This window comes from Ziziphus jujuba, chromosome 11, assembly GCF_031755915.1.
Source record: "Ziziphus jujuba cultivar Dongzao chromosome 11, ASM3175591v1".
NCBI classification, from domain to species: domain Eukaryota; kingdom Viridiplantae; phylum Streptophyta; class Magnoliopsida; order Rosales; family Rhamnaceae; genus Ziziphus; species Ziziphus jujuba.
In genome coordinates this window covers 9,418,316-9,436,450 of record NC_083389.1, presented here as the reverse complement: position 1 = coordinate 9,436,450, position 18,135 = coordinate 9,418,316, and the positions used below count along the sequence as shown (strand labels likewise).

The following is an 18,135-nucleotide window of genomic DNA, read 5'->3' as shown; positions in this document are numbered from 1 at the left end:
CAACACAAAAGGTCAAAAAAATAATAATACTAATAATAATAAAACCAAACGAAAAAGGTGATTTTACCCTATTAAGGGTAATTTTGTGCAAACGTCGTACAAACTAAGTTGACTTACCAAAAATTAAAATCCCACTTAACAAGGAGGGTTTTACCTGCAAGTGGGACATACACATATAGTATAATCTCTGGAAATGGTGCGAGGGAAGCAAATTGGGATTGCCAAATAGTTTAAACAAATACCAAAAAGAGCTTAATTTGATCTACTCTGTCTGCACCCCTAAGGAACTTGAAATTAGCCTATCGAGGCCTTTGCTTCCTCCATGGCCCACATACCCACCAATATGACAATGCCACGTGTGAAAACACCGACACCTCGTATCTGCCTACGGAGCTGTGACGCACCATCCGACGTCCTTAACGGCACCGGAACCCCCTATTTGCCCAATGCAGCTTCACGTGCATGGTCATGCATACATATTTCCAAGAGCCCTAAGTCTAATCTAATTCTCTCTCTCTCTCATGTGCATTGGTCCATTGGAACAAACTTACTTCATTCATTCTTAGTACTCCTTATAACCCTATTCACAATACTATTCTATATGCACCTGAACCTCTTTTCTCGCTCCCTTTCTCCTAACTCTGCAACTTTGAGAGAGACAGAGACAAGAGAGAGAAAGAAGATTGCTGATGAAGTTTATGTGGGGTGTGGAATTAATTGGTATTAATGGAGAGAGGATGGAAACCTAACGTTGATATATCTCCGAATTGTCCGAGATGTGGATGTTCCAACACCAAATTCTGCTATTACAACAACTACAGCTTAACACAGCCTAGATACTTCTGCAAAGGCTGTAGAAGGTACTGGACTAAAGGTGGGTCCCTCAGGAACGTTCCTGTCGGAGGTGGTTGCCGGAAAAACAGAAGAGGGAAGTCTTCAAGACTATCAACAGCCACCGCCACCGCCGACCACGGTGTTCAGTCACTTCGGCATTCCCATGGAAATTTCTTAGCTGATCATCACCATAATCATCATCATTCCACTATTACTACTACCTGTACTAGTGGTTCCTCACTAATGCCTGATGGATCGCATATTGATCTTGCACTTGTTTATGCAAACTTTCTGAATCAAAAGCCAGAGACCCAGGCTGACAATAATATTAGGTCTGAAATTCAAGAATTTCAGAGTGATCATTTCGATCCATCGTCTTTAGAGTTTCCGAGCACGGGTCCTGACTTGTCTGCAGAAAATAATTGTGGCTATTTCGGAGGAATTGAAAAATTTTGTGAAAATCAAGATGGAAATATTAATCATTTTGCATTGCCACCACTTCCAGGGGAAGAGATCGTCGTAGCCACTGATCATCAAGAAATGCTATGGGCGACGAGTAGTTGTGATCGTATGATGAATTGTCATGATCATGATCATGATCACGCCATGCAATTCGCAACACAACTTCCATTGGTGGGACCAGAAGCACAGGATCAAAACTTGATAAGTGGAAGTTGGAGCCCATTCGATTTGCCAATAACCTGTGAGATACTTTCTCCACCACATCATGATAAGAAGATATGATTTTCTTTCACTATTGTTTTCTTGTTTCTTTTTAAAATATAAACCATATATATATATATATATATATATGCTTATAGCTATGTATAGAAGAAAATTTGAAGAATATATATATGATGTCCATGGAATAGTAATCTATCTATAATTAATTAATCGCTCTGAATAACTTAGCTAGCTATGTATATGTGTATATTGTCGTTTTCTACTCTTAGACATGTTTTGTTTTTCGCCAGTCCATTGATTACATATAATTTCTGGCTGATTTACATGTAATCAATGAAACGGGAGAACAACATAACATGTCTGACTGCCATCCACATATATATGCTCAATATATAAATTCCCAGCCATCACTTTGCCCATTGATTTTTCTGCCAGTACTAGTGAATCAAAAATTCTCTATGGTACTTATTATTGTTATTAATTCTTTTTTCTTCCGGTGATAATCTGCGATGATAGAGTTTTACAATAGTAGCTACTTGTTGTACTAGTTTTAAATACTAAAGCCTTTATCCATTGTTATCCTTCACTCTCTCTCTTTCTAATTCAGTATAACTAGTAATAATTTCCATCTTATACAATAAATGAATGTGCTTAATTTTTAGATCAATATATATATATATATATATTACTTTGTTAAGTGTCAAAAACTAGTGTGGAGAGGGGTTTTATATATAAATCATAGGCTCACTTTTTCCATCAGCCTGGGATTACTTAATTAGTCAGGTATGGGCTATGTCTTGGAAAAATATTTTAAGGTTATATGTTATATGTATACACTGTCTAGAACATTGTCGAAATTTCTTCTTTCTGTAGGTTATAAATTTCAGCTATAGAGAATATGTTTTATAAAAAAAGAAGATTAAAAAAGAAAAAAAAAAAACAATTCTTGTTGAGAAGTCCTTTGCTTCTTAAAGAGAGAGTAAGAAATTTGTTATAGATTGACGTGGGTGTAGATTCATTATACGCGGTATTAAATTATTTTAGGTTGAGTTTCATTCGTAATCCAAGACATGGAATTAGATCGTAACTAGAGGAGGTCATATATAGAAACTTCCTACCAACTTTGCATATTTGGTAAAACACGCTCAATGGTTGAAAGTTGCGAGAAGGAACCATCTATTGCACAAACAATATGGCAAGAACTAAGGAAAAATTAATGGCTTAAATCCAAATTGAGGTTTTGATAAATCCTAAAAAAATAAGAAAGTGCTCTAACTGCTAGTATTTAGCTTCAATTACATTACACAAACACATAATTACAATACAAATATATATATGCTGATTCGGGGTTAGTATTGATGGACCTATCCATTTTTTTTTTTCACAAGTGAATTGGTGGGTTTGAGTCCAATAATTTTGCATTGACGCTGTAAGTTTATTAAATGCTGAGAGGGACCCCTAGACGACGGTCCATGGGTCCATCAACTCTCTAGATAATGCTAGAAGCAGATTGAGAGGTTAACGTACATATTCATTTTCAACCGGTGGAAAATTTTATGAACCACAAAATTGGGTAGCTCAATCTTGTTAAAACCACCATAAAAACGTCCTTTCTCTCACCTTTTCCATTTTTTCCCCTTAAAATATTTAATATTGTTTAATGGCATGAAAATTCAACATTGACATATAATTGAAACTGTTGTGCCCGGTCCCCTAAGTTGTGAATGTCAGAGTTTTCGGCTTAAATTAACTAACTATTTGAATATATATTGGTCCCCTGAAACCGAAATTAAATTTCAATTATTAATAATTAACATGTATTTGAATAATTTTACTGGTAAGTCGATCAGACTAGGCATAATTCAAAACCTGCTATATATATATATATATATATATATGTATACAGGAGGGATTAATAAAGGTTAACTGTGAAATCAAGAGTTCCAGAAAGCAACAGACCAAGTCTCTCAACTGGAACCAATAACCTTGAGTTTAACTACGTAGCATTCCCACTTGCTCGATTTGAATCAGTTTGATTGTTTTCCTCATCTCTTCTTAACTCACTTAAAAATTAAATTTATGTGGTGAGAATACTTCAACTAACTGATCTCTCTCTCTCTCTCTCTCTCTCTCTATATATATATATATATATATAAGTTGGCATATATATATACAAATTCGTGGAAGTCGGTGCAGCACATGATCCCATATTTATATGTAAATATACCTATACAAATACAAATCTTGTATTAATATATGTATGCAAATCATATAAAATATATATTAATCTAACTACTTTCAATCAAATCAGATCTTTAGCAATCGCCAATCAGTAATAGCAAAGAGAAATGAAAGGTTATTAAAATTGAGTCTAATAATGCATACAGTCAAAGGCACATGCATGCATGAGTTGGAGCGATGAATATACATATAATATAAATTCTTTTATATATATATATATATATATATATAATGTATATATAAAATATATGAGTATATATGTAGCTAGAGCTGGTAGATGGCCGATGAAGTACGCAATCTCAATTGATCATCGATCTCAGGGTAACAGTTTGGTGGGTTAGTAAGAAGGCAGTGCAAGGCGAAGACAATTTTGATTTTTTCCTTTTTTCTTTTCCGCAGGAAGGAAAACCATTTTTTTTTTTTTAAAGAAATAGGAAGAAATCAAGTTTACTAGGTGGGCACCTTGTTTTTCCAGCCACAAAAAGTGGGAAAAAAATAAAAGTTAATTAGCAACTGCTTAACATTATAATTTTTGACATAAACATGTACTCAAAACACTTGCTTGTTTACAGGCATTAATAAATTAATTACTATTTTTTAAGGATCTGTAATATTGATACAAAATTGAATTAGAATTTTTTTTTTTTAAGTTTAAACCAATATTTCCTTTAACATTATAGATGTGCACATGACGAAGCTAGTGCTCACTAATTATTTATTTATTTATTTATTTTTGATAAATAAGCTAGTGCTCACTGATTGATACCGAATTAGACAACTAACAATATATTTATATGGCACAGATAAATATTTCTGTTATTTATTTATTTATTTATTTTAATTTGGCTAATTAATAATGTAAGTTTAACTAATCTGATCAACGCCATTTGATTCTTAATTGAGATTTGTTGTATAAATCAAGTTAACCAAAACAAGGAAACTAAAGGGTCAGACAAGGCATGCAGCAAAATCAATTGAAACATATGCATTTGCAAACTCACGACGGTCTATTTATTTATTTTTTGTCTCATTCAATTTAGAAAGTAAAAAAGCAAACGCCTTATTGAATAGGTTTTGAGGAAGTCCAAAAGCAGGTTTTCATTCGAGTTAGTTTAGGTGTTAAAATGGACCATTTCTTTCTATCAATTGGGACGGAAACAACGATATGGATTATTATTAGCCACAAAAGTACAAGGGTTTTGGTTCCGAACGGTTGAAAGCATTTCATGAACAAAGTCTGAGGGAAATACCTCTCGATCTAATGAATCATGAAACATGAAAAAGGGAAAGAACACAACGCAATCAATTATACTTGAAAAATGTGTATCTCTTTTCTTTCAAGCATATAAATTCTAAAATAGTCGTTGACCCAAAAAAAAACAAATATTCAAGAGTTCCACAATTAAAGCAATTTCTATGCAAATGGAAAGGTTCAGGATTCTAATTTCTTTTTAGCTTTTATTTCCTAGTCTTTTTCCCCCGAGGTTCCTCATTTAAACTCTGGAACAAGATCCTTAAATTTTCTCTAGCTAGTATTTCAGGCAATAATACTGAAGATTACTATAAAAGAAAAAAGAACAAAAAAAAGCCAAAAGAAAAAGAAGAAATAGATGGCAAAATGGGTCAAAGGATGTACTTATATTATCAACTTCCCAAGTTCAAAATCATAAGGGGAAAAATAGAAGTAAAATTTAAATACCTTTATGATATATGATTCAATCAAATTTTGTACAAGAAAAAAAAAAAACCCTAAAATTAGAAAAGTTTTCAGTTTCACTTTCTCAAGCTGGATATGAAGAAAGCAAACTCATTGGTATACAAGGGGAATTCTTCCATGTCTTTGCATGCATTTTCAGTATCTCTCTAGCTTTCTCCTTAGTCTTACTTCCAATATCAACTTGAATTACTAAGCACAGCTTCGCCACAACACCAAGCTGCAACATTTCATGAAGAACACCCGGAGTAGCCGAAAACCTCGAAACCGAGTAAAGAATCCTCACGGCCTTCTCGCTTCCGACCTGCGAAACCCTAAGTATCTTCTTCGACACCACAGCCAAACCCGCACCGTGCTTCAACAGCTCGGCTCGGCCTTCGGCGGAGCCGCATAGCATGTCCAGAGCCATTAGCATCATCTCGCAAGCTCTCCTTTCCTTATTATCAAGAAGGAGCTCGATCAAAACCGACACCGCGCCGGCTTCGACGGCTTTGACTCTGTTCCTTCCCCATGGACAAAGCTGAATTAGCATCTGCAATGCAGATTTAGAAGCCTGAGGAGAAATGTTATCCTTCAGAAGCTCAACCAATTCGACGAAGAATTGCGATCCCAAAGCGATCAATCTCATCGGATCGGCGACTTCGAACATTGATTTCAATAGTATTACCGCGTAAGCTCGAGACTCGTAGCTTCCATGTTGAAGGATGTTCGTCAAGGAATCCACGAACTCTCCATTTTTAGCTACTAGGTTTTTCAGTACGGCATCTGACAGTCCGAGATTGTGGACTGTAGATAAGGCTTCTTCGGTTGTTCTTGCCAAGTCGAATCCATCGTTTATAGCTTCCCAAGTTTCGGAATTAATGGCTTTGATGTTGTTCACGATTAGCGAAACTAAGAAGTCGACGGCACCGGCAGTTTCGATGCAGCGTTTGTTAGTTTCGCTCTCGGCGGCAATCGACCGGAGGGTTCGGAGACAGTTGAGGTGGGATTCGGGAGATTTTGCATCTTTGAGAATCTTTTGGATCTGGGTTTTGTTGATAGGAGGCTTGGGAGTTGGAATCCTTTCAATACCAAGCGAAGCGTTCATGATGCACCATGATTGAATCAATCGGCGAAGAGTATGATTGGGAGTCAATTCGGAATCCGAAAGATCTATTTTGGTAACAGGGCAAGTCATATTCTTGCCTGAGAACAACCATTTCTCGATGCTCTCACGGTCGTAAGTAATCCCCGTGCACACCGTGACTGGATCTTTCATCATTTGAAGAGAAATCGGGCAGAGAAAGAATGAAGGAACATCAATCTCATCCATATCTAAAAGCAGCTCAAAATATAAAAGCTGAGGAAAAAAAAAAGAGCAAACCAAGAGAGCTTTTTGCTTTTTTATGTATATGTGAAGGAAATGGAGATAGTAAGAAGTTGAATTGTATTGTTGATGGTGTAAAGACAGAAAGATGTGAATTGTTTTGAATTGAAGAGGTTGGAGAATGGAGGCTTTATTTATATATTGGATCGAGGAAGGAGTGAGATTTTCAAAATTAGAAAGTCAAAACACGGAAAATACGATCGTAGAGAGAAAGAGAGAGAAAAAAAAAAATGTACGACTTTTCCGTGGTATTGAAGGGCTCAAGAATGACAAACTTTACCAGGTCCTTTTAGAAGGAAGGTGGGTGGGGTTGAGTTGCGGCTACCCAGTGATATTTATTAGCATGAGGTGAATTAATCAGACATTGCAACTTGAATCATGGCAATACATATCATATACCCATATATATATATTTCTATATAATTTATACATGCATGGTCATAGCCTTTGACTTTCTCTCTCTAACTCTATTTGGCTTTTTTTTTTTTTGTTTTATTTATTTATTTATTTGTTTTTGGTGCCCTTTTTTCTTTTTTTGTAAAAATTGAATTGTCCACTTGCCGACAAAAGCTCAGGTGTGGGGGCCACCTCCCCCTAGGAGGTACTTTCCTTCATATTCTTGGCCGCCGCTTTTAGCTTCCTTCACTCCGTGGGTTTACTCACTCGCCTTCCACACATAATTTTGACCAGAATACAGCCAATTTTTTTTTTTTTTCCTTTTTAGTTTTATAGAAGCTAATATTAAATTGCTTTGTAAACATATATAGATTTAAAGCAGGACCCACTAGTATTTCATAGGTTTATGTAGATCAATGATCAAATCCATCATTAATGGATTGATCATTCGGATTAGAATGATTTGAGTTGTCTTTGAGTCTTTTTCATCTGGTAGGTTTCTAACTACTTGATTCATCATGATATGTATATATATATATGTATTATTGTATGTGAAAGGAGATATTAAAAAACACTTCCTAATTAAGTATGGCCTAACTTTTAATTGAGTTAGTGTATTACTTGAAGAATGAGAATTCTAATTAACAAATATATTATCTTATTGGAATCTCCATTAATTCACATGAAAAATATTACTATGGAACTTATTAAATACGAAGGAGAATTGATTTTATAATCAAATGTAATTTATACATGAGTTCCCTTTTTATCTTTATAATTGAATGGCAAAGATTAGTTAGGGTTTTTCTGATAAGCAAAAACAATTTTAAATTCTCGCATAAACTCATCCTAATTCAAAGTGAGTGTAGTAGTCCTTATATTGATCACTAACAGAAAATGCGAGTAAACGAATTGATTATAGCTGCTACATATTAGTAAACCATGGCTCACATCATACATACACGTTCAAGCTTAATAGAATTGGATTCTTTAGGAGAACACTGCCATTCATGTGTTACACGTGAGACTTTATGTACATGATCATCTTGTATATATAAATTAATTTTGCATGCATCATCAATGACATGATATATCTTTTTGATCTGGGTAAGTACCTAATCCAACTTCTATTAAAGTTCCTAACAACCATAACAACTTATGGGTTTAATTGATACATAACTCAACCTTAAAAAAGATATGTGTATTAATTAAAACCACATATTGTGCAAACGTTTAGGTTTATAAATTAATTATATATTTTAAGAATAAAAATATTTCTTTCAAAAAAATTAGAATATATATTTATTGCAATCCTGGTAAAGAAAAAAAAGAAACAAAACTTTTTAATTAAAACCTATATAAAGGAAAACAAAAAAAAAAAAAAAAAACACCTTCAACCATTAAAACGCTAGCAAAACACATTTTTTAAACTTGAACCCAACAACCAAAAAAAAAAAAAAAAAAAAAAAAAAAAAACATATTTTTGAAAGAGATAGAGACAGCAGTGGTGAAGACGAAGTTGTCGGCCACGATAATGTCGCGTGGGTTATCCAGAACTATAGTCATGAAGAAGCTCACGTAGAGGCAAACGTGGAACCCGCCAGCTAAGCAAAATCCTAGTCAGCGTCCGAGTCAGAGGCTAAGAACAAGATCACAGTTCCAGCAGCCGCGTGCTTTTTGAACGCTTATTAGTAAGACACAGCCGCGGCTTTACAGCGTCCACGGATTGCTTCACTGGGGTGGGTCCCAGAACCTCTACAACTTGAAGTTTGTAGATGTTAGCAGCTTTTTTTTTTTTTTTTTTTTTTTTGACTTTCAGGATTTTCAACATCTATTTTTCTTCATATAAATAAATGCGACTGTGTTGTATGTTTGAATTAACTTTAGGGTCAAACCCATTCACGGACAGCCACATGTCACGGTTGGCTACTCACAAGTCACGTTTTGGTGTACTTTTTATTATCATCACTTGAATTTTCTTTTTTTTTTTTTTGCAAATTTTGAATTTTCATAATTAATAAAAAGGAATTATTAAAAATCAATGAATCACTACCTTTAGCTGTATGGATAATATACATGCATAAGAGTAAGAGGAAATCGCATCTGGAGGAGACTTTGAAATGTCAAGATAATCATTCATCACCGACTGAACAACAAAATGGTTAGTAAGTGGATGTTTCAAGCGACTTGTGATTTTATTCCGAAAAAGAAAAAAGAGCTGCTTGTGATTTAATTGCAGTCAATGCCAGTCTTTATGTTATAAACTTCTTCGTACCTAAAATATGTGTAAAAGATGTATATATAATTTATTAGTAAAAAAATGTATCATTAATTAATTAATGAGGTGTTTTCGGTTTCAATAATACCATCTACTACCAAATGATCCAGCTATTTTAGTTCAAAAATTTATTTGGTTTCCTACTAATTGGATTCAACCTGAAATATTCCCAATATGGAGAAGTAGTTCGAGTTTTTTTTTTTTTTTTAATAATAATAATAATAATTATTTTTTTTTATGGTTTTAATTTCTAAGGCCTTTTTTCTTAATACTTAAAAAAAACATGTACTTGAAGTATAAAATCTATGGAAGAAAATGAAGAGTATAAAAAGCATATTAGTATATATATATATATATATTTTTTTTTTTTTGGTTGCTTAAAAAAGCCATATTAGTATATAGGATTGGTTAAAGGAGGAATGAAATTTTCTTTTTTTTCAAATTTTGAATTTTCATAATTAATAAAAAAGAATTATTTAAAATCAAATGAATCACTATCTTTAGCTGTATGGATATATATGCATGCAGAAGAGTAAGCGGAAATCGCATCTGGAGAAGACTTTGAAATGTCAAGATAATCATTCATCACCTACTGAACAAAAAAATGGTTAGTAAATGGGTGTTTCAAGCTACTTGTGATTTTATTCCAAAAAAGAAAAAAGAGCTGCTTGTGATTTAATTGCAGTCAATGCCAGTCTTTATGTTATAAACTTCTTCGTACCTAAAATGTGTAAAAGATGTATATATAATTTATTAGTAAAAAAATGTATCATTAATTAATTAATGAGGTGTTTTCGGTTTCAATAATACCATCTACTACCAAATGAGCCAGTTATTTTAGTTCAAAAATTTATTTGGTTTCCTACTAATTGGATTCAACCTGAAATATTCCCAATATAAAGAAGTAGTTCAACTTTTTTTTATTATTTTTTTAATTTTTCTTTTATTAATTTCTAAGGCTTTTTTTTCTTAATACTTAAAAACATATACTTGAAGTATAAAATCTATGGAAGAAAATGAAGAATATAAAAAGCATATTAGTATGTGTATATATATATATATATTTTTTTTTTTTTGGCTTAAAAAAGGCATATTAGTATATAGGATTGGTTAGAGGAGGAATGCATATAATATTAAAACAAAATATTAATGCATAACGTTGAGAACAGAATAAATATATACTATATAGGATTAGTATTGTGTTTCCATTTAAACATGTTAGCATGTATTTCAACTTTTTTTAAAATTTCTTTGATTTCTTAGTGGATTCCAACTTCAAATAAGGTCAAGTTTTATAATAATCTGAACTATGTATGTAATTTGGGTAAAATAATATTGTTTGAACATAATCATTAAAAAAAAAAATGTTATTTGTGTCACAGTAAAATCCGTATGCCATTTGAAATATTTGAAAATTTTTGTTGCTAAAGAAATTATAAAGTTATCATGAATTCATACTTATCTTTATATATAAAAATGTGCTTTGGTCTGAACTTTATAGTCTGAAAATAGCATTTATCATTAAATTAAAACACATTCAATAAGTATTCAAAACACATTTTTTTAAATATTCATTCACGACATTCATGACGAAGACAGAAGTTAATAAATAATTTTCAAAGAGAAGGTAAACGAAATGGGTCAAAATTGTTGCATGTGAATTACTTTTAACTATTTTTTTTATTCAATAAATCAATAAATAAAAATGATGGGACAGGAAAATAGTTTAGTAACTTTAGTTTGTGGGTGCAACCCATATATATTATACACCCACTATGTAAAAAAACAAGGTAGTTTAATTCCTTCAAAAAGCAATCGTTTAACCAATTTGGGCAGTTATATTTCCATTTCCGTCCCACGTGTTATCAAATCAGAAAGCATATTTGTGCATAAGCATAAGCTATTATGCCTAATCTTTTAGCAAAAAAACTGCCTTTAATTTATAAATAAAGACCTGAGTTTACATTTAATCCACATGCTAAATTGAAAAAGTCCAGTTTGTTGTACAGTAATGGGAGAGGGGTTGACTGTCTATATATTATTCCCTTGAACAGTTCGGCAGTATTGCAAACATCAAATTGTTTGGTTCAAAACGCAAAAAGAATCACATTTATCATCGTATATTGTATACTATATACTATTAGAAAACATTTAAATTATATGTATTAATGTTTAGTCAAAACGGTTTAAAAGTATGAAAGTTTGAATTATCATATTCTAGAATTTACTTATGATATTCTAACGAATCGTGATTTTGAAAATAGATTTGAACAGTTGTTATATATCTTTTTGACGTGGATAATAGTTAAACCATATAATTGATGAGTAAATAAATTCGATCAACCTCGATGCTAATAAATTTTTTTCCCATTTTATATATAAAAAAATTGAAATTTAATATTAATGTTATGTATACAAGCTAGCTACTAGAGACCTTAATAAATACATAAAGGTTAAATGCATTTTGACATTTTTAATTTTCAAGTTCTGCAATTTAAGTTTTTAACTTTTTAAAAAACAATTTAATCAGTCAATTTTTCAATTTGTCATATACTGGTCAAATTTTCAATAGTGATTTCTTCTGGCTATTGCTTTGTTCTTCTTGATCAATATCCCAATCTTTTTTTTATTATTAAATTTCTAAACAAAATCATTACTAATTTGTTCATCAAAATTAAGAAATAGGAAAATTTGTAACAGATTGAAAAATTAAAAATTTAAACTGTTATTTTTGAAAATTAAAAGCTTAAAATGCAAAACTATATAAATCAATGTTATTAAAGTGCAATTAATCCAATATATAAATGTGTAGAAGTAAAATATTAAACTAATTAGGGTAATCATAAGTTAATTACTTTGGTATCTACAAAAAGTATGGGTCTATTTTTGGGTCTATTTTTTTGTCTTTCCGACTTTATAAAAGGGGAATGGACTTTGTTCCAGATACAATTTAAATTAATACTTAAAAGAAAATAGGAGAGTTAAATGAATATTTAGAACCACAGTTAAAAAAAAAAAAAAAAAAGGTAGTGGGAGAGACGTTGGTCGTGCTACACCACATTTTTATTGAGTTTATTATTCAAGGATGGCGACCCAATTCTAGTAGGTGGGACTGGAGGCAGGGTTTTCATTTTTCAAGGAGGTACGGGACGATTAAAAATGTCAATTAGAAACTTCTTCAAACGTATTTTATAGTTGAAAGGAATGGATAAATATACATAAACAAATGTTTGTAGAGTATGAACATTAGGAACAAGATGGATAAAACGATCAAAGAGAAAAGGGTGAAAAAGCTAGGAATGCTCGAAAACAATCAAAGATTTTAGAACCTGTAAACCCTGGAAATTGGATAATGGACTAAATCAAACAATTATTTAAGTAATAAAATACGTGAAATTTTCATTTCACTTTTACCACTCCAAGACCGACTCACTGGCGACCCCATACCGTACAAATTAATTTGGGCCGTCTACGTTAAATTTAGTCCATTGTTTGTTATTGGGCCAACCTACTGTACATTGTTCTTGGGTCACGGTAGTTGCAATGTAGTTACTTAAAATGCCTTTGGGACTAATTTTTATGTTTAATAGTCTTTATTTTTTAGTATTCTATCTTTTTAGACTTGCTTAGTGTGGTGGAATATCATTAGGGATATATAACCTTTCCTATGGTCAAACAAAACAAAGAATCTTAGGTGGAGCTTTCAATTTGACAAGTGAAACCGTAGTAAATTAGTTGTGTGGCTGTTTATAAGATAAGTTAGATTTTAGATTCAGTTCTGCCGGTTTAATTTTGCATATATAGAGTTCTGTACACGTTTGATGACAGTGTAAGTTATCAGAGAATACTTCTATATTCTTCTTAACTTGCAAGATAACTTTCTTTCTATTTTCTTTTCTTCCAAACAGTACTCATATTTAATATTCTATATACAATTTTGATATATGTTGGAAATATATGCCGCAAGTAAGAATTATCACTCTATCAATTAGATGTGTAAAAATGTTCCCAGCAATCAAAATTAACTCTTCCTATATGTCATGTATATATCTTTTTTATTAGCCTTCCATTTAACTAGAAGTTTGCTTAGTTCGTTGGAATTAATCAGAGCATATTTTAGTGCACATGATATGCACTTTGAAATCTGTATCAGCTCATTTTTCTATTCAACATCAAATGAAGGAAGCATCATATATTTATTTATCAATATTTTCCATTATAAGTTGATATATATAAAATAAAATAAAAATTCATAGATAAAAATTAAGAATAATGTAGCCTAAAAAGTTCTATATTATTATAAGTTTGGAGGTAATGTATCTCTTTCATTACATTAATTTCTAAGTATTATTTTTGGCTTTAGACTGACCATTTATTAATTTGAGGTTTGTTTCATTTAATGAAAACTATTTCTACAAGTTTAAGCATACAAACTAATTTTAAATCAAGACTAAAATTAAAGATCTATTTATTTGTTTTTTGATATCCTGGATGAAGGCATTCATATATAGTTCCTTTAACCATTAGATTAAAACCAAATATAAATATTTTGAAATATTCCAATATTAGCTGTCCTTTAATCTATCTTTATCCAGCTACTCGATCTCACCGCTCTGATCATTATCAGAATCATAAGTTTGACCCGGATTATGGGCATTTCAAAATACCGTGTTCCTCATCGCAAAGATGTAGAGATCATTTCATTGATTATAGTTTATTAACATGGTTGGATCGAGTGTACTAGAAAATTAATTGATTAATGACAGAAAAAGTTTGTTCATTTATTTTGTTCATGCCAAAAGTATATAGATGTACAAAACAAGCATGAATATATAGCATAAAAAAGAAATACGTATACCTCGAGGCATCATTTCCGAGGACAAAAAAAAATTATATATATATATATACACACAGTATACACATATTGAACAGAAAGCTTCTCTTTAATTATTTTGTATAAACAACAAAAATTTTCCTTCCAAATACTAATTAATTCAATATATTATATTAAACAGCCTGAGATCTCGCTCCATCTGTTCCCAAAAAAAATAATAATAATAAATATAAAAAAAACATATATTATTTTGCAAATTTTCTGGCTGATTTTTATGTCCCCCAGACAGATTGTTTGTCATCGGAGTAAGTAAATAAAATAAATTTGCACATAATTAATTAGTAAATTTCTCATATGGGATATAGAGAATCACCTATGCAGGGAGATTTTTTCCAGTCCCCCGAATGCGATCTCAGAATTTCCCTTGCTTTGTCTTTCAAATACGAAGCGCAGTTAACCTGAAACAAAGTGCAAAGCCTTTGCACAACTCCAACCTCCACCATTTCTTGAAGCATCGTATTCGTGGCCGAGTATTTACATACCAGTGACAGAATCATCACCGCTCTATCATCAACAGCTGGTGAAACTCTCAGAATCTTCTTCGAAACCAAGAAAATGCTTGCTTTGTGACTAAGAAACTGAGCTCTACCATCCGCACAAGAACACATATGGAACAGTATTCCGAAAACCAATTCAGTGGTCTTCCTTTCGGTTACTCCGAATCCGTATTGGATCAGCTCGAATACGGCTCCGGCTTCGATCATCTTTATTCTGTTTCTTCCCCAAGGACAAGTATCCAACATGATGTGCAAAGCCGCATTGATCTCTTGTGGTGTACTACTTCTTTCATTGTTTTTCAGAATCCCAACGATTAGCTTGAAGAATTCGGGTTTCAGCCTACCAAAAACACTCGAATTCGCCTTTTCGACTATCGATTTCCATACCAACAGAGCATGTGTTTTCACAGAAAAATGATCATTTCCCATGCTGCAGCTCAAAACCCATGTTAGAGTATCCAAAATCTGTTCGTTCTCCATCAAAATCTGTTTTATTTCGGAAGAAGAAATCCCAATGAATGAAAGTATACTAACAGCTTCTTCCAGACCATCCGTTTGGCTTTTCTTGAAGCAATTATTCAAAAGAAACAACAACATAGCTCTGGGAACTCCAGCTTCAACCATGTATTTCCTGTTCCTTTCGTTTTCGGCGGCGATGAGTTCTAGCTGGCTCAAAATTTTGGATTGAAACTGAGGGTTCCATAGGTCCTTGAGCATCTTAACGATTTGGGCTTTGCTTAAAGGAGGTTTAGGAGTTGGAATCCGATCAATGCCATGTGAAGCATTGTCGGTGCACCACGCCTGAATCAAACGTCTCAAAGTATGGTTTGGAGTCAAGTCGGAGTCTCTGGGCAAAGGCAGTTTGGTGACAGGGCATGTAGTGTTCTTGCCGCAGAATAACCAGTGTTCGATACACTCCCGATCGTATGTGATGCCGGTTATCGCGGTTACGGGATCTTTCATGATATGAAGGGATATAGGACAAACGAAATACTGAGGTATTTCGATATCATCCATTGGAAAAAGGTAAATGATGAGAGAATATGGTAAAAGGTTAAGAGAGAGAGAGAGAGAGAGAGAGAGAGAGAGAGAGAGAGGAGTTAATAGGGGGTTTTGATCAAGTGGGAGATGGATATGGATTTGTTAGCAGAAGCACAGATAGATATGTATGGAAAGGAGAGAAGAAAATGTGTTGGTAAGAGAATGCGGCCGAGGTATTATATTTGACGAAGATGAGGAACGAAGGGAGGAAAAGGGCGTTAATGAGGAGAGGTTGGATTGGTCTTCGTTTCTTACTAGTCATAACGTCTGATGAGAATACAATTTTACCAAAAATGTATTCCAAGCCATCGTTCTGCGGTCAAAGGGAGGAAAGTAGTCTTTTATGTCCCCAATTTAATACAAGGAATATTATTGCCCATAGAGTATTCCATATATGTTTTATATATAAAAGAAAAAAAAAATTTATTTATCATCCATTGTTATCAATGTGATTCATATATTAAATATATGACAATTTATTTATTTATTTTTGAAAAAGACAATTTAATTGAATAACAAAAAAATACATTTTTGAAAATTAAATTTTTAATATAAAAAGTCAATATATAATTAAATTCATTTAATTAGTATTTATCATCTCAATATAAGTTTCATGGATGCTCAAGAGCTTGAGATTCAACGTATATAACCAATACATCCTATATATAAACCAACACCCTACTTGGCGCTTTCTTTTTAATTTTGTATCGTTATAAGAGCTAAAATTAAAAAAATTATCTATTGTCATTTTAATTTTTTAAAAAATCCATTTTATCCAAATAAGATTTTAGTATATCATAAGTCTATATTAGATTATTGATTAATTTTTAATTTCAATTCTTGAACGGTCAAAAATATTAAAGTTATTAAGTTGATGTACTGCTAAAGTTATCATAAGAGAATATCTGCACATCCATATTATCATGGGCATGCACATCATAATATTTGTAATCCATGAGAATATTACCCGATTACATGTATATATGTATACACACTGTGGAAGTATATGTATTTTGATATGCATGCCTTTAATAACGTGGGCATGTACTTATTTTATAGCAAAATAATATATATACATTTAAGATTTAATTAAATATTTAACTCTGACTATATAAGGGTCTAATTGGTGGATCATAGAGAATAATATTAATTTACAACTATTTTTTTATTTTTTTAATATAAAAATCTAATAAAGAAAATTGAATATAACTAATGCCAGTTAATTAAATTACCATATTGTATGTAGATCATATCGAAATTTTGTTTAAGGAAATGAAAATTATATGTATTGTCTTTTTTGCCCCCATTTAGTATTATACCATATAACATTATTATATATTATAAGGTGAGCTAAATAGTCCACCAAATTAAAACTATATGTATAGATATCATTAAGCTGCTTATTTTTTATGTCAATTGAAAAAGGAAAAAATGGAGCTTCTTAATTTTTATTCAGGACAAGTACAATATATTAAAAAAATATTATTTATCTTCACTGGTAAATGATCATCAATGAGATCTATAAGGCATATGACAATTTCAATTGTTATTATTAAAAAATTCATTCATATAGGATTTTAGTATAAAAAATAATTAAATTAAAATTTTCAATTAAAATTTTTATATAAATCGATGATTGATCATTGATCGTCACCGATAATTCACCGATAATGATAAATAGCTAAACTTATATATTAATAGGTTCTTTGGGACTATCTTGACTTTATTCAATTCTTTAACGCATATCGTGTATAGGGTAGTCAGACGTGTAATAATTACGTTTGAATATCATTTTAGACTTGATTTGAGAATATCAAAATTTTGAAGGAAACCAACTCTCGATGATTAGTTTATTGGGAATCAGTTTCATAAAAATAAATCTCTTATAAATTATTTTTTAAGAGTGTTTTGTTATTATCAATATATATAACACTTACAAGTAATTAATAAATTTATATTTTAAAAATTAAAAAAAATATATTTTAATAAAATATATAACATTAGTTTCCTTGGAAATTTTTAAATGATATTTTTTTTATTATTGTTATGTTTTTGAGGATTTACTTTTCATTTTATTTTTGAATATTGTGAGATTTTTTTTTCCTTAAATCCCAAAATTTCCTCCATCTAAAAAAGAATTTATTTTTTTTTTAAATTTTAAATTTCTATTACCTTTGGTACTTCCCTAAT

The 18,135-nt window shown here is 31.5% G+C and overlaps 3 protein-coding genes across 3 annotated transcripts; 1 reads left to right on the top strand and 2 right to left on the bottom strand.

Moving 5' to 3' along the window:
- Positions 1 to 46: 46 nt before the first annotated feature.
- LOC107433593 (dof zinc finger protein DOF3.5) lies at positions 47 to 1,578 on the top strand. The gene has a single exon (XM_016044890.4). It carries the CDS (start codon positions 727 to 729, stop codon positions 1,576 to 1,578), a length of 852 nt encoding a protein of 283 aa, XP_015900376.3. The 5' UTR covers positions 47 to 726.
- Positions 1,579 to 5,438: 3,860 nt separating this feature from the next.
- On the bottom strand, positions 5,439 to 6,953 carry LOC107409174 (E3 ubiquitin-protein ligase PUB23). The gene has a single exon (XM_016044896.4). The coding sequence runs from the start codon at positions 6,783 to 6,785 to the stop codon at positions 5,541 to 5,543; it is 1,245 nt and encodes a 414-aa protein (XP_015900382.3). The 5' UTR covers positions 6,786 to 6,953; the 3' UTR covers positions 5,439 to 5,540.
- Positions 6,954 to 14,289: 7,336 nt separating this feature from the next.
- LOC107405647 (E3 ubiquitin-protein ligase PUB24) lies at positions 14,290 to 16,125 on the bottom strand. Its single transcript, XM_016012727.4, has 2 exons — positions 14,721 to 16,125; positions 14,290 to 14,546 (listed from the first exon to the last, which is right to left on the bottom strand). The coding sequence occupies exons 1-2, from the start codon at positions 15,919 to 15,921 to the stop codon at positions 14,521 to 14,523; spliced, it is 1,227 nt and encodes a 408-aa protein (XP_015868213.1). The 5' UTR covers positions 15,922 to 16,125; the 3' UTR covers positions 14,290 to 14,520.
- Positions 16,126 to 18,135: the final 2,010 nt, after the last annotated feature.